Below are 17787 nucleotides of genomic sequence, written 5' to 3'. Positions count from 1 at the left end.
CCTGTCTAAGGGTGTTATTAGAGACATTGAAAGACTTTGCATGCGTTTTTTTAAGGGCAACGTAGCTCGACTAAAAGAGCTAGGGTGAGCTGGAATCAGGTATGTTCCTTAAAATTTGAGGGTGGTATGGGATTAAGGAATCTGGCTGATTGGAGTAAAGCTTGTTGCCTTATGCTTGTTAAAAATATTTTAGCTGGTGAAGGGTCATTGTGGATTGCATGGATTAAGGACTATTGTTTTAAATTTTTGGATCATTGGAGTGTTGAATGTAAGCCTCATTTCAACTGGATCCTTAGTAAATTGATTAAGTTGCGTGTGGAGGCTAGGAGATTGTTCAGTACTTATGCTAATTAGTTACAAATTAAAGGTGGCTGGATTTGGGATAATATTGGGGTAAGGAGGGATAAGGTTAGTTGGCATCGACTTATATGGTTTCCAGCTCATGTCCCAAAATTTTCTTTAGTTTCTTGGATGGCAATACTTGACAGATTGCCTACAAAAGATAGACTTGCTCGGTTTGGTAAGGTGACTGACAATGTTTATGGTTTATGTGGTGCTGGGATGGAATCTCGAAGCCATATCTTCTTGGAATTCTCCTGTTCGAGGGAGGTATGGGGTGCTGTTATGCACTATTGTGGGCTGCAATAGCAGTAGCAAAATTGTTGGGATGACACTCTTCGTTGGATGATATTGATTTTGAAGGGTAAGTCTCTCTTAGTTCATGTTCTTAAATTAGCTTGGACTGGTTTTGTTTACTTCATATGGGAAGAACGTAATCATAGGCTTTTTAGAGGATTGATTCGTTCGGCTGATACAATTGTAAATGTTATAAAGGAGTTGTTAGGATTAAGTTGTATAGATGTCGCATGAATAAGATGGATGGTGTAAATAGACATTGTGCATAGATTGGGGGCTAATCTAGCTGGTTGTAATGTTTCTTGTAGGAGCTTTGTTGCTTTCTTTTAGATGAATACAATTTTACATATCCAAAAAAAATTAAGAATTCATATTAAATAATATTTCTTGCATATTATATTTATTTACATTCAAGTAAGGATCCTATAAATATATAACATATACTAAGATTATAATAATATAAAAGATGAGTCTGTCATGTTTGACGAGTATCGTTGAGCACCACTAATGATGATCATTGTTGAGCATCATTAATTTAATTTATAAAATTTTAAAATTCTAAAGGATTCAACGTATAATTATAAATTAGTTAAAAATTTAAAGATAAATTATTTAATATAAAATTAATTACATTATTTTTCATAATATTTTTAACAACAATCGGATCAAAGACCAACCCTTAAATTAAAAAATCCTAATTTTTTCCTCGTTTAAATAGTTTATCTTTATATTTTTTATTAATTTATAATTATATTGGAGTCCTTTAGAATTTTTTTAAATTAAATTAATAATGCATAACAATATTTTTCGTTAATGATGTTCAAAGGTACTCGTAGAACGTAAATTTTACTAATATAAAACCTTAAAATTCGTGTGAAGCTTTGTAGCCATAAACCTTAAAATTCGTTAACATCTCGTACATATAATTGAATAGAATTATTGAAATTTTCTAATATCATAAGCGTTAGATTGGCTCTTAGGGAAGTTTGAGCTTTCAAAGGCTTAGCTATGACATTGAAACCTCTTGCTAGAGTCCCTTCTCTTTTTCATTTCAATTTTTTGACACCCACACAAAATGGTTAGAAATTAGGATAAACTACGCATTTAGTATTTAAACTTTCATTTTTTTTAAATCATATATAGGTTTAGTTTTTATTTCATTTTAGTACTCATTAAAAACTTAAAGTTAAGTTTCAAAAAAAAAAATAAAAGTCTAAGTACTAAAACAGACCAAACTGATAGTTTAGGTACTAATCCATTTTTAGGATAAACTAATCCATTTTAAATTCTATGCGGATTATTTTTAAAAAGATTAATTTAATCTGAATTATTACTCATATAATGATAAAATTAATTTCACAACAGAGCATAAATATTATCATATATCTTATTTAAAATTTAAGATTAGGAATTAAAATTCTATCCCCATTCTCATAATCGATAAACAAGACTTGTCTTGAGGTATGCCAAGATAGATGCACCAATTTTTTTTTATCAAATTTGAAGCATTCATAAGAAGCTCTTTTTAAGCTAGAACTTGCAATCGATCTCACTTATATGACCTAGCTTCTTATGTCATAGCTTTATGCATGAGTTATCATGTGTAGCATTGGATATGAAGCAATCGAATATTTTGAATGATAAACAAAAAATTATAAAGTTTTTAAAATAAATTAGATATAAAATCATTATTCAAAAACCTATTTGATGTTTTAGTGACTAATTTATTATTTTTTAATATTCAATGGGTAAAATGATAATTATTCAAACATTAGTGACTATCTCTGTAATTTACTTTTTTAATTTTATAAATTTATCGTGTCATGTTAGCTATTTGTTAAAGGTCTAACAATAATTAACCCCGATAATTATGTATTAATTAAATAAAGACGAAACTAACTAGTAATTAGTCCACGTCAGTAGACTTCATTGCAAAATTTGATGACCAACCTGATGATTGCACGATCATTCTGGATTCCATTCTGACTCGACTCCGATATATTTTCATCTGCCTACTATTAAATTTGATATAATAAGGCAATGGAGTAATAATTTAATTAAGAAAAAAATAGAACCTTTTAAATAATTAATAATTATAAAATTATTTTTATCTGTTTAAAGAAATTATTGTTATTCTTGAGGATTCGTGTCGAGTACCACAAATGTCAAAGGTATGAGTATTTAATATAAAAAAGTTGAGAGTTATTTTTAACAAGTATTGTCTTGTACTTATCATATATTAATAAAAAAATTACATATGAGATTGATTTGAGTTGATTTTTTTAAAATCACATGGATTTAATTTTTTTATTAAAAAAGGGTAAATTACATATTTAGTACATAAACTATCAGTTTAGTCTATTTTAGTATTTAAATTTTTAAATTTTTTAAAATCATACCTAACGTTTAATTTTTGCTTAATTTTAACACCCCACCTTTAAAAACTTAACGGAAGAACTCGCCGACCATCGCATATGTCGGTCAGTGAAGCCTAAACTTTTCAACACACACCTTTTCAACTCCATGAACGTGATTTCGGCCTTTGTTTCACCAGAAAATGCCTCAATCTCCTCAAATCAACGATAAACTCTTCGACTTCTTCATTCTCCAATCTCTGTCGTAAACCGACTGATGGGCCTGAAACTATACTATGTTGGTCGATTCTTCATTCTCTTTTGGTCTACCATTCAGATCGATTGGCCGTCCATCAAAGCTATGCCTAGTTAACCTGTCCGTTAAGCTTTTAACGACTGGGGTACTAAAATGAAACAAAAACTAAACATTAAATATGATTTTGAAAAATTGAAAGTTTATATACTAAAATGGATAAAAACTAATAGTTCAAATACTAAAGCATATACTAAAATGCACAAAAACTAATAGTTTAAATATTAAGGCGTGATTTACCCAAAAAGAGGGAGAGGAAGGAAGGTTGTCTCTTGTGTTGATTAGACTCGGGTCGCTTCCATAATCCGGTTCGGTTTGATAATTCGGTTTAACAAAAGCTGTCGGGCCAAGCATGTTCAGACTCCTATTCCTTATAATGTTTAATCATTCTTAACTTACTCTTAGCTGTCTAAACACTCAATCTCAAACATCACTTTTAAGTACTATTGTTCAAAAAAAATTAAATCCTAATTCGTTGAGTTGAGTTGTTTAAATGTTAAAAAAATAAATATTTTAAATTTTAAGTTGCAATTGTGTATACATATAATATGTATATAATAATAAATTAAAATATGAATAAATATCATCTCATAATCACTTTTATACTATTCAAAAGAAGAAGAAAAAACTCATATCGGTCTAAGATTAAATGAATTTTGGGTACATTACATGTTTAGTACCTCAATTATTAGTTTTGGTATGTTTTAATATTTACACTTTTAATTTTTTTAAATCATAATTAAAATTTAATTATTGTTTCAGTTTAATACCTCATTAAAAACTCAACATTAAGTTTTAAAATTTTAAAAGTTTAGATGCTAAAACGAACCGAAATTAAAAAAAAATTAGCTGACCCTTATTCCCATATGTAATGGGATAAGGGGGAGGTATGATAGTAGGCTTAGCAACTTCCGTATGAGACCTCCGAATTATGAAATGCCCTCCGTGGGACTCGATCCCACGACCCCAAGTTTAATACCAATTGAGCTTGATGATAGTTAATAGTTTAAATATTAAACATGTAGTTTACCCATAAATTATACTTTAGGTCTCGAGAGTTAATATTATGATTCTGTCCCACCCTCCCTGGTAACACCACTTTTAACACTATATTCTTACTCTCTTTGTTTTTTAATTTTTAAATCACCAACTTTTATGTAAGTGAAAAAACGGGGAAAGCAGTGGAGGATGGGGACCAATGGACATGATTCCAAAGCCTCCTTACAAATACCCCCCAACTGCATTGCTCCATCATCAATGAAACCCATTTCCATTTTCTGATTTACATAAAAAAAAATCAAGCATTTTCTGATTTACATAAAAAAAATCAAGCAAAAGCATTCCCGCAGAGGTCTAACCTCTGCTGGATGCTATTGCTGCTACTACATATTTTCTGTTATTAACAATAAGGTAAATTCATTTCTAATCTATTTTTCTCTTCTTCTTATTACTATGATTATCGACATGTACCTTATAAGCAACATGCATGCATGCATGTTTCTTTGTAACTTGTTATTTGTTGTTTAGCTATACCTATTTCCTAAGCTCTTTTGTTTTGTTTCTTTCAACTTTTGACAGATAAATTTGTGTAATTACTTTGCAACACCTGAAGACGCCATGGATACCAAGAAGCAAGGCATAGTCTCCATTCTCGTATCGGATTCCGACACACAGGCTGCCAAAGCTACTTCGCTTAGAAGAACTTTGTCGACCGATATGTCGTTGACACAACTAGGGTTCATGTTGTCTCCCCTGAAAAAGAGTCCTTCATCCCACGAATTCCCTGTTTCTTCATCGTTTGAAGAAGGGGAAGACGATAATGAAGCGCCGAGTCAACCCGATGTCTGGGCTTCAATTCAACGAAAGAAGAAGGAGGAAGTTGAAAATCAAGGCCAGTTGGATGTATGGAGCTCGATCGTGTCACAAAAGGCCGTGGAAGAGGCTTCGAACTCTTCCCCGCCTTATATTCACCCTCTCGTGAAGCGATCAGGTAGCTGTTTAAGCAAGAAGAGCCTTGAAATTTGCACCGAGAGCCTTGGTTCCGAGACCGGCTTCGATGGGTTTTCTTCGGAAACCGATGATATGGAGGAAGATAAACGAGAGGATCAACAACTATTGTACCAAAAACAAGAACCGGTGGCACCGATGGTTATGCCTTGTTTCCATGGGGAAAAGGAAGCAATAATTGCGAAACATAACTACGATGTTGGCAAGAAAACGTCAAACCCGTCATTTCCTCCGCCAATCTCATCCCTTCCGGCCAAAGACGGAGCATCGAGGCGGTTGAAGACTCGTCGTGATAATGGAAGATTGGTCATTGAAGCTGTTTCAACGCCTTGTTTGAACAACTTTCTTGCTCAACGCCAAGACGGTCGCCTTGTCCTCACTTTTGCCAATACCAATAGTGCTGAAAAAGAAGTAATGGAAGTGGAAGAGTTGGAAGAAGAGTTTGAAAGCTTTGGAGTAAAAGAAAGTGAAATAGACATCGATGAAGAAGGGGAGGAAAGCCAAGATAGGTTTTCTGAAATTAAGGAGGCTCCTAAACTGTCTAGTGAAGCAATCAATGTGCACAGGTTAGCCGTAATGATGAACAAGCCGATGTGGTCAGCAAATAGGAACCCAACATGGCCTAAAGATATCAATGGAATAGTCAAATTCGGAGACGAAAAGGAGGGAAAAGTAAAGCCAACAGCCCCACCACAGTCATTGCCACCACATCCTCCGGTGTCCAGGCCAATTTCGGCGGTGGCAGGAGCAGGCACAGTTGTATCATTGAATGCTTATGAGTGCTACAGGAGGAGGCCGAATCAGGGCATGTCAAAGGGACAAGCGGCAGCGGCACTTGATCAACAGTCACAAGCAATGAAAGGGAAGATAAAAGGTGATGAGTTTGTTCCATTGTTGAAACGGTACAAGGAACATAGGAGGTCACTTCTCTTCTGGCCACCACATTGCATTGCGACTTCCTGATGATCAAAATCCATCCCTATAATATTACTTTTATTATTATTTTTGTTCTCTCCTAACTAGTTTTTTCCACATCCACTCTGAGGAGGGTGATTGTGTAGTAGTTAAAATCCCAAGAAAAAAAAATACCCGAGGAGAGATATATATAGTAGAGATTTTGTATGATTCTCTTGCCTATTTGTGGCTAATATAATTAAGGAATTGGTGGACTGTTTTCATCTCTCGAGCATGAGTCATGGTTGGCCCAACAAAATCATCTGCAAACTTCCATAGTTGAGCAACAGTTGGTCGTCTTCCCACAAACATTACATTATTGTACAAAGCATAAAAAGAATTTCACACCAATCAACACCTCTTGATACAACCAACGCCAGCATACTCTCTTTTTTAATATTATCTCTCATCATCACATATAACCAACATCAAAGGGCGCGGCGCAAAAATATATCAGCCCTTAAAAAAGGGATATAAAATATAATATTAAAGAAAAAACTAAATGTGAAAAATACTCTACCCATTTGAAGAAACCACCCAACTGATACTTGGCTGTGCCTCAATTTACACCTGAATTTTGCACGTTCAACACTACCAAAAACGAAACCTACGCTGCCGCCCACATTCTCTATCTTGTATCTATCATACTATCAAGAACGGAACTTTGCATTTTCATACTCTCAAGGCCTACCGTGTGCTGAAAACCGGCGAAAAACCAAAGTCAAAGCCTTCAAACTTCGTTACGGGAGATATTACAAGTTTGGAAATGCTTGTATTTGGCATCTTGCTCTTATACAGAACAGCAGAATAATCATGTGTTAGCATGAGTATTTAGAAACAATTGGAAGGATGTATTATATCCAAGCGAGAGAACCTCGACCGTTTTCCTCTGGAGGACGACCTCTAGTAGGTGTCGGAGGTCTGTTAGCATTCAACTCCTGATCCCATGGGTTAAAAGAAATAAGCAACAGTATAAGAAGCTATGCACGTAGTAAGTAAAAGGATACAGAAATGACAAGGAGAAAGTGGAGGCACCTGCATCCATGTATCTTCTGGATGACGTTCCAGTGATGCTTCTGGCGATGACATTGCTGGGGGTAAAGGATGAATAAGTTTCGGGACTACCACTAGATCTCTACCCAAAACTAAGATTGCGCCAGCATTATTTGCAGTGCCTGAAAATTCAAGCATGAAACAAAACTTAAAGGCTAAATAGTCCGAACCTGACAAATTGCATGTATACTAAAGCAAGGATCAGGGACACGCCAGAGTAGTTGGTTGCCGAGAAAAGAGTGATTAAATGTCCCTGAGCAAAACGTTCAAAGCCATCCATAACACACTCATGAGCACGAACAATTAACTGAAGATCATTGTTATTGCAGAATTCCATAACACGGTCAGGCTGCAAGAACCATTTATATAAGCATAAAACGCAAAATCATCATTGAAGTAATAAGAAAATACAGTTTCGCTCAGGAATGACTTGCACAAGAGGGAAAGGGAACACAAGCAATATAAACAATATTTTAAGTAAAAAACTTTCGACTTTCAAGGGTATCTTAAAGAGAGCGCCATCCCCTTGAAGCAGTTTGTTCCCGAGTGTATGCGTGTGAGAAAGTGAGAGATGAAAATTGAAAGCGAAGCAGGTTCATGGGAGCAATATGGAGATCAACCAGGTACCACAATATGCAAGCAAATTGCCAAGCAAGTACCTCCACAAATGTTGAAACCAATGAAAAATGCACAGCTAGAAAGAACTTAAAATGTTGTAGTTTTAAGAAAAAAAGGTTCTAAAGTAGCACACTCACCCCAAAAGTAACCAACCCTGGACCTCTGGCGTTTGGCCGCAACCCTTCCACACTATCATTTTCCGTTGGATCAGACCTAGAATATAAAGCCAGTAAAATAAATCAGTAAATTAAAGCAATAAATATTATATTTGAGGACTTAAACAAAATAGTAACATGCTCTGACCATAATAAATCCATAAGAACAATCGAGCCTGCTTCCATTGTAATTGGACGCTGTAGATTCTCAATCTGTTCCACATGATTTATAGACCGACCAATGCCACCATGCATACAAATGATTTTTTTTTTCAATTAGAGCTGCCAGAGGAAGCCAATTGAATAAACGGTTTATGCGATGCCATGCCCATATTCCATCTCTCTCACCCTGTGGCAAGCCATCAGAATTGTGACAGAAACACTATAAAAAACATGACTAACATCTTTCAAACACAATGTGAAACAATACCATGCGCTCAATCCACTCGATCCGGAAACCAAAATGTGCATTAATATCTGCAGCTTCATGATTCCCCCGAATTAATGGACATTATGGGGATACTCAACCTGAAACATAACATAATTACATGAAAATCTAGGCTCATCACAAACTTCAACAGGATGTAAAAGTGATCATGAGAAGATGATCAAAGCATGAAATTTCCAAATTTACTTTCAATGCAAGCAGAAGAGTAATGGTCTCCAAGCTGTGTTGACCCCGGTCCACATAATCTCCTAAGAAGAGATAATCGATATATCTGATAGTAATTTAAACCAAACCAATATCGAGTAAATAAATGTCAAGATTAAAAATGAGATGCAATACAGCACATGGAGGTTACACGTGAGAGAGAGACAACAGTAGTTAATAGATATTAAAAAAGGTCAGTTGAAAGCCTAGTTAATTTAAATTTTAAACATTTCCAGTAAAGAGCCTTCAGGAAACAGGAATTTAACCAGACTTACGCAATGTCTCCAGCTGTTGAAGGTGCACCATATTCATCAAAAAGGCGCATAAGGTCCCCAAATTGTCCATGTAGATCACCAAAAATCTTAATAGGAGCTTTCAGCTGTAAAACAGTTGGTTCATCAGCAAATATTCTTTCAGCACTCTCACAGAGATCTGCCATTTCATTGCAATCTAAGAAAAACTGTCGACGAACTGGAGGTTTCCAACCACGAGGCTTCAAAAGATGTGCTATGACCTGGACAAAATGACATAGACTCTTCATTATATTTAGCAAGGAAGCATTTTGACAGATAAAACAGGAATACAGATGCAAGACTAATTGAATACTTCTAATAAAATCCTATCAGAACTATCATTCAACAGTATCTCATAATCAACTGAAACAAAACTGAGGTTTCAATGTATAAGAATTATCAGTCACATTATTAAACTGGCATATTCAAGAAAAAATGGATTTTCTCAAATCGGACAAGAGAAATCTCACAGAGGAATTCTCTCCAAGCCGCTATATAAAATTGATAATCTAGTTTTTAATACTGGCATGCATTCATGAGGATTGCAAAACAAAGATAAGATTTTATAATGCATTAAAGGCATGGTAATGAAATCTAGCCGACAAATAATCACTAGGAAAACAAGCTTTTTCTTTCCCTTTCCTTCTATATCAGAATTTAAGCAGAGAAAGATGCCAATGAGATTTCTTTCACTGCTTTGATTGTATCGATCCTTCTGTAAATCAACACATATCAAGGGAAATAATAACCTAACGAACAATAAAGAGCATATATACATATGAGGGTATTAAATGTGAACCCAAAAGGATAGAATAAGGTAGAACTCTATCACCTTCTATTGAGAGTTCAAAAATATATTACTCTCCTAAATTTATCAAGTGTCATAAAAAGAAAAGATTCATCTTAGCACAGATAAACTAAAATTAATCTCATGGCAATGAAGTAAATGCTACAACAATATCTTAAACTATAAAGTAAACCTTTCAAATTGAAAGATCCTGCTACTGCTATTCAACTCTTCTTTTTTTATTTGTAGACACATCAGCAATTACCTCTAAACACACAGGTCTTGCTTTATGACACACAAAAAAGGATATTAGTACCTTTTTTGGGACACTGTTGATCGACATCTGCCTATCTAATAGTGTCCTTGCTGCAGTTGCACTCTCAGGAGTACCATAGCCAACCCGCCTGCCCTCGTTTTCAAATTGATCAATAGAAAGCTGTCTGACCATCCCACCTAAAGCTCCACCAGTCTCTGCAGCTGCAACAACCTATCGAATAAAGGAAACATTAGTAACAAAGACATAGATAACAAACAATATCAAATATTGACTTAAAAACAGTATCATGTCATTCAAACTATCTGATACTGACAGCTCTATGGTGAAGCCGAACTCCAGCTGGAGCAACATCATTTGACCCAGCAGAATAAGGCATTTTAATCAAGGTAGACATCTGTTTTCCACTAGATATAGCATCTGCCCCTCGATCCCTATAGGGAAGTTCAGCTTCTCCATTAACTTGTCGTGCCTTGGCAGCAGCCAGTGTGGCACTAATAGCCTCAGCTTCAGCAGCTGCAGCCTCAACCAAATACTCAACGCCTTTGCTCATTCTTCTACAAGATAAACCACATTGTAGCAGCTCCTTGGATTAGTTGAGGAGGCTTAAGCATTTGATAACCAATAAATAAATACAATTACAGTTCTATCTTACCTGGATCCTTGATGCGCGGCATTCTTAGTACTTATGTCAGTATACATATCCCCATTTACAGGGGGAGCAACTGGAGTTCCCAGCACAACTGCTCCATCAGGAGCTGCTTCAGGCATTGTTTGCTTTTCTCTTTCACCACCAGATCCATATCTTCCAGGTAACTGCCCTGCATGCACATCAGAAGCAGCAGCTGCAGCATGTGAAGCTGCTGTTGTTGTCTCGGCAGCAGCCATGTCTTCAGCAACAAGCAAGTCATCAAGCAACACCCCTACAGCATAAATAACACATATTACTGCACTACTAGAATTACCAAATACAGATTCTCTTACGAATAAAAGCACTAAGCACCAATACATAGCTGCAGCTCAAACTCCATGATATGTGGAAAGAACTCAGTTTTCACGAAAACAAACATTTTAAAGAAACAAACTTCTCTAATTTCCAACACATAAGATGGAGTGAAATTTAAAACTTTTGTAGCCTCTCTTACAACTTAATGTTATATATCTGAAAAGAGAAGAATGCATTTCAAGTTGGGACAATGCACAAAGAACCAAAAAAAAAAATCATTCTTCAACAATTTCAGACATCCAGAATTCAATCTCACAAAGTGGGTTAGAAGAAAGGCCTCGTCAAGACTACAATTTCAAATACGTATACAATATATAATATCATATAAATCTAATTTTTATCTGACAACTCCATGCCGAGACTAGAACAAGATTTTGAATACATGTTCTAGAACAAAAGGCTATCTTACCACCACGTAAACCACCATATATAAATATTAAGTCACCAACAGCTGTAGCAGCATGCCTGCAAAGCCTTGTCAACTCAACTGAGGCATCTCCACCAGCAGCATCTGCACTGTACCTGCCTGTCCTTGGACTAGTAACAACAGATTTTGTATCACACCACACTCCCGCAGCAGTATCCAACACTATCAGAAATGGGAATAAGTTAGAAACTAGTAGATTTATAAAAATAGCGCTTCTTTGATAACATCTTTTTTATAATAGTTGGAGGTCTCATTAAAAAAAAACCCTTCGTATTTGTCGAATACTAAAACAGCAATTTAACAAAAAATTCTTTGATAACATGTAATATCAATATCATATCAGTTACCATATTCCTATGATACAACAAACTAAAAACATTAAGCATGCCTGCTTTTTGCTATAAATTTAACAAACTCCCAGAAATTTATAGTGCCTGATTTCAGATAATAAAGCCTTCAAGCAAAAAATAAATCTTGCAACTTTCAGATAAAAGATTATTTAGATATCAAACAGCAATTATAATTTTGGTTTGTTAGTCATAATATGAAAAATGTTAATGAACTCATGCAACTTCTCAGTTCTCACAGAAAGTGGAAGATAGAGACAGAACTAAAGGAACAGCAGGAAAACTCCAGGTACACAATTGAAGAAAACTGAGATCAGAGAGGGTGGACACGGGAGAGCTTTGAGTGCTACGATGGTTGTTCCCTACTTTATGTACTACCTTTCATCTTTTTATACTAGAAGAAAGAGCAACCAGCATTTGGGGAAGTTCATAACAGATTTGACCCCAAAAAACTACTTTTAAACCCTATGTTATTTGGACTTGGGTGCAAGTGTCAAATATGGGTATGCATCCAACATGGGTATGGTTAGATGTTTCTATGTTTTTCCAAGTATTTGGAGGTCATATCCCCATATCCATATGCCATATAGGAGTTTCAAACATGACTACTTCAATAAAAACAGAAGAGTCTGAGCGATATAGTTTAAACCTTAAGATTTTACAAACTAATATTTGGTGTTTACCAGTAAAAGCCACCAGCATATTACATCATGTAATAAAGAAGTCAAAAAACGGAAAAAACGACCAAGCACCTGCAACACTTGAAGAGTCTTCAACCATGCGTCCACCGCCAAGTGCCCCACCAGAAACATGGAGCCTGGCATTGACAAAGACCTATAAACATAGCATGTATACGTAATACATCTAACTTGAAGAAATGGGTTGAACTAATTATTGAAAAATGAGCACAAGGAACAAAAGAAAAACTCACAGCAGCATGTTGATATCTTGGTGATGGTGAGACACCTGGAGCAATTGCACATTCCCATCGACCATCCCTGTGTTTAGCAAGTCCGTATGCACTTGCCAATGGCTGAGAAAAAAGAAAACATGAAGAGCGAACAGGTTGAGAAAATCTAATGGTACAAAAAAGACAATGATGACACCATTTACAAGCATCTCATATCAATCTTTAAAATGTCTACGTTGCTATTATTTTCAAATTATTCCGAAATCAGAATTCATTAGAATATATTTCTCCCTATCTACACAAAATATATATTTAAAATTAGTGAGAGCATTTGCAAAGATGTATAGAAACTTTACCCGAAATGAACAAGGAAATCTGCCCCATAGCAATAATAAATGGCAGTCCAAAGATTATGTAATCTTATGCCGTAGTGTTTAGAGAATCATATATATTAGGTTATACATTTAAATCTAGACACCACGCAGTGCAGACTTCTCAACTTACCACACTGTTAGCATCCCTCCCTCCACAGAGGAGCCGGAGACCATCCGATCGAGCACTTGCAGTCGCATACCAATTTAAACAGAAATTGTCAACAAGGAATTAGTCTGCAATCACCTAGCAATAAACATGGTATCACTTTGTTTCATGTATTGCATACTGCTTCTAAGAGACCCAAAATTATAAAAATAGAACAGACCAAAAAATCTAAGGTTGTTTTGGCACACTACCACGTCAGTTTTGTGTTTGCATATGTGTGTGTGAGAGAGAGAGAGAGAGAGAGATTACATGCATGGAGGTGGACCTTCCCCTTCAGGTTCAAATTTACGCCATTCGTAAGGCTTGGCAGCAGTATCTAGGGCCCATACATCAGCCAAAGGTCGTTTTCCTAATGATGCACATTGTTCAAAAAAATCCATTTGAAAATCTAAAATAAAAACAAAAAGAAACTTCCATGATAATTTTAAGAAAATGCACGCAAGAAAAACAGAATAACAAACTACTTACCATCATTTCCACCAATAGCCATGAGATACCTTTGCCCCACCAAAGCCATCACATGTCCATAACGAGGCCCTGGTCCAGGGCCTTGAACAACGACCCTGAAGTACACAAGTCATAAGTAACCAGCTTTAACAGTATAAATAAGGTCTAACAAGCATCCTTCAAGGCCAAACCTATGCCACCGTGGTCGCTGCTGTGTGAAGTCAAGAACGTGAAGATCCTCAGCGGACAAACCAGCCGGACCAATTCCACCCTAAATCAAAATAAAAGCTTCTGTGAGGAATTACTAAGTGTAGAGGGAAGAAACTCCACTATTTAATAACAATTGTAAACAGAGAAAAAGATAAAATTATGATTAATTACAGTGCTCTAACCTGAATAACGATCATGGTTCCCACAGCAGTTGCGACATGGGCTGCCCTTGGCGTAGGTGGCTCTCCAAAGGGCGTGATCCTGTGAGATTAATTACATAATGAGTCAAGTAGATATCAGGAGCGCAAAATGGCAGCAATGAACCCTCAGTCCTAGGCTTACCTAGATCATTTATTAGTTAACACATCATAACAATGCACATCAGCAGTGGCACCTGCTAGTCCTGAAATTTAATTCAAACAAAAAGAAGTTTAGAGCATGACTGTTATCCAACACAAAAGAGAAAAATTCTTAAGAATTATTTGTTAAGAGAGGCAAAGGGGCAACAACAACTATCCTTGATATGCCATATGCTACAAACAGATTTGCAAGGGAACCAGAATTCGTATCAAGTCAAACAAAGGTCCTAATCAGTCATTGTTACTTGAAAACATATCGAAACATCAGCGATTTTTATACATTCTAAAAATAGAAAATGAAGTCTATGTGTTGAACTCCGATAACCCTAGGTGGATGCACTAGATCATGATTATTTGAAAAGAAAGAATTACGTTTACTTAGTAATAGGAGCATGAATTATAAATAGAAGCAGCATGAATATTTCAAAAGAAAAAAATAGGAACAAAAATTATAACAGCAGGAAGATATAGGCATATTGTTTTTTGAATAAAGCTGATATTATTTGCAATTGGAAGCAAAACAAGGATATTTAAAACTGTAAGCTGAATCAACCATGTTGCTAGTTTTTAACTTAGAAATAAGGTAAGATATCTAAGAAATATCAGAGTCCAAATTAGGACCAGAAAACATCTTTAAAGGGTCTTGGGAGCTGGCATGGCAGGAAAAAGGAGGGTGGGGGAGCATACAAAAATTGAATTCATGTACCATAGCACCATAATAAATATAAAACTCAATTTCATACAAAATTCAAGAAGCAAGGGAATATATTCACTTCTAGTCTTCTAGCATTCCTTACGGAAAAAAATCATATGCATTTTGAATTGTACAAAACCCAGAGAATCTAAGGTTCATATGCCACCTCCACGATTCCAAGCTACATACCCTAAACCCCAAAACCAGCCTTCTACTTGCAGTGCCACCTCTTTATCCCTTTACAGTAGTTGTTTTCTTGTCAATTCAATAAATAGGGACAGCAACTGGAAGTAAGTTACCCTTGCATTAAATTAGGGCTTCTCGCCAAATATGAACTGCTTAGACATCTCCAGTGCATCGTTAGAGTACAGAAAATCTCCACTTTGAAAATGAATTTCAACTTCAATTCATCTCTACTTTCAACGCTAGAGTAGAGAAAAGCTACAATGATACTCTACATCTAGAGTTGCACTGTAGATGCGCTACATATTATTATTATTTTTTTGTTATTTTTATGATTTTTTGTTTTTGTTTTTTTTACTTTCTTTTGTTATTTTTTTTTCTTTTCCTTTTCTTTGTTACATTATTTTCTCATATTCTATCTTTTATGTTTTTTATTGTAATTTCTACAAAATAAAATAAAAATTAAACATAATATAATAAATTCAAGTAGATTAAATTGTAAGATAGATAAAAATACATTGAAATTAGATAAATAAACATATTAATAGTTAAATATTGTGAATAAAGTAGAGTTGGTGGTAAAGTAGAGATAGTGCTAGAGCTGAATTATTGTTTCATCTTTAGAGTAGAGATAGAGATGTGTAGAGTAGAGTAGAGATAGGGCTGGAGATGGCCTTAATCAATAATTGTTGGGTTTAAAGAATACTAACGTAAATTTGCTTAATGTTCTCAATACAGATATGGACACCTGTAGGTTATAGCAAATTTCTATGCATTTACCACAATAATTTTTTTAAGGGTTTCTTACATTAACATCATCAAATCAAAATGAAATTGAAAATAAAAATAACTTACTGATGCCAGCACTTTCGGCCGACGATGGAGTCCCAGAAGCAGCAGAATTCTCTTCCAGGGCCGTAGCGCCACCAAATAGAATCAACCTGGGCCCAATATACCCAGGCGTACCTTCTTCCCCCACAGCTGACACAGCCGTTAGGATATGCCCACACCTAGGGCCTGACCCGTCTTCTTTCTTCTCCATAATCCCATTAACCACCGAAAAGGGCGCCCACCTTGGCCCAGCCACCGGCGTCTGCAGCTGCCCTTAAATAGCGGGTGGGGTAGATGCAGTCTGTTGCGTCGAAGAGGGCTCAGATCCGACGGATGCTGGTGGTGAAGCCTGGTTCTCTACTTGCTGATTTTGTTACTGTTCCTCCCTCTCCATAGGCGACGAAGACAGAGAAGCTCCGTCGCGATTCTGATCGTGGCCGGTCTTTTACACCATCGACGAATCTACATCCATTTCTTTACCGTTTCCAAATTAAGCCCTAGGTTCAACAAATCGTAGATAAAGTAGGTAACGTATCTTTCCTTAATGCTAAAGCTCTTTCATTTAAAGTGTAAGCTTGAGCTTGGAATTTTACTGCTAACTTACTTACTACTACTTCTCTAATAGCACTTACTGCTACTTAATAGAAGAATGTCAACGAAGTAGTATGCCAAAGACGGGCAATTGTAACCCCGCGAAGAGAAAGCCCTAGTTCCCAAAGGCTTTTACTCGCTCGCTAGCATAAATACCACCGGCTCCCTCGTGAAATCAACGGTCTTCCCACCGGAAGTGTTTGATGAATACTGGAAGATGAAGAAAAAAACTAAAACAATTCAAAGTTACAAAACCCTCAATCGAGGCAAATCAGAATCAGCCACCTAAAATCAAAGCAAAGTTGAATTTCCGATCAACATTTTCGGAAACCCTAGCTCAGATCCTGAATTAACACCACCTCGTCGAAAAATTCCACTATCGCTTTCTAGGAAAATATTACTTTAATTTCCAGGAAAGAGAGGGGAAATTGATAAAAGAAAAAAAAAGAAAAGAAAAGAAACAGCAGTGATAATCTCAAAGCTTTTCTAACAACAAAAAGAGAGGCAAAAGAATGAACTCATTTTTTCTCTCTACAGATGTGTTTGTGTCTTATAAACCAGGCTCTCTGTCTCTGTTTTTTTCTGTAAAAATAAAGTTATCTTTTATTTAATTATTTTCCTTTTTTGATACCGGAGCAGTTGGTACAGGGACGTATGAAATGAGTGGAGTAGGGCGTCGTCTTCGAGAGGAGAACGACGGTGGAAGGGGGACCGTAAAGGGGTTTAATATTAACTGTGAAGATCGGTTCCTATTTGCAAGGATGCGATCCCCTTGCCCATTATTGTGCGAGGAATTCCAAAACCAGACGCAATGTTTACTCCCTGATTGTCACGCGCAAGGTAGATAGACAGCATGTGGAAGTAGGGTTTCCATGCAATTTTACCAAAATAACACCCTAATAGTGAAATATTACCTGTCAGACACTCCTTCTCTAAATATTACCAATCTAGCACTCTTTCTGACAAAGCGCAGATCATGAGGCATGTTTTCGTAGGGTTTTGTCAGAGCTGGCACCACGATGAAAAAGCACGGGTCATGAAGTATGCCTTCGCGAGGTTCTGTCTGAGCTGGCGCCACGTTGGAAGGCACAGATTATGAAGCGCACCTTCGCGATGAAATCTGACACGTGCAGGGAAGGCGTGGAT

At 36.1% G+C, this 17787-nt stretch overlaps 1 protein-coding gene, 1 long non-coding RNA gene and 1 pseudogene across 2 annotated transcripts; 2 read left to right on the top strand and 1 right to left on the bottom strand.

Annotated features, from left to right (window-relative positions):
- The first annotated feature begins 471 nt into the window (after positions 1 to 471).
- On the top strand, positions 472 to 6273 carry LOC120199231 (protein FAF-like, chloroplastic). The gene is made up of 2 exons (XM_039200389.1): positions 472 to 609; positions 4882 to 6273. Exons 1-2 carry the CDS (start codon positions 472 to 474, stop codon positions 6271 to 6273), a joined length of 1530 nt encoding a protein of 509 aa, XP_039056320.1.
- A 631-nt stretch (positions 6274 to 6904) lies between these two features.
- On the bottom strand, positions 6905 to 16659 carry LOC120203415 (annotated as a pseudogene).
- LOC120203426 lies at positions 8877 to 17073 on the top strand. The gene is made up of 3 exons (XR_005523818.1): positions 8877 to 8888; positions 12194 to 12198; positions 16865 to 17073. It is a non-coding gene; the product is annotated as an uncharacterized LOC120203426 (long non-coding RNA).
- The last annotated feature ends 714 nt before the right edge of the window (positions 17074 to 17787 follow it).

This window comes from Hibiscus syriacus, unplaced genomic scaffold, assembly GCF_006381635.1.
Source record: "Hibiscus syriacus cultivar Baekdansim isolate YM2019G1 unplaced genomic scaffold, ASM638163v2 tig00000340_pilon, whole genome shotgun sequence".
Taxonomy (NCBI): Eukaryota; Viridiplantae; Streptophyta; class Magnoliopsida; order Malvales; family Malvaceae; genus Hibiscus; species Hibiscus syriacus.
This window is presented reverse-complemented; position numbering and strand designations above follow the sequence as displayed.

Excerpts from the sequence above, each read along its gene's own strand:
- LOC120199231 (XM_039200389.1), top strand. The coding sequence starts at position 472 with ATGGCAATACTTGACAGATTGCCTACAAAAGATAGACTTGCTCGGTTT. Across the intron at positions 610-4,881 it reads AATTCTCCTGTTCGAGGGAG|ATAAATTTGTGTAATTACTT; the intron begins GTATGGGGTGCT and ends AACTTTTGACAG.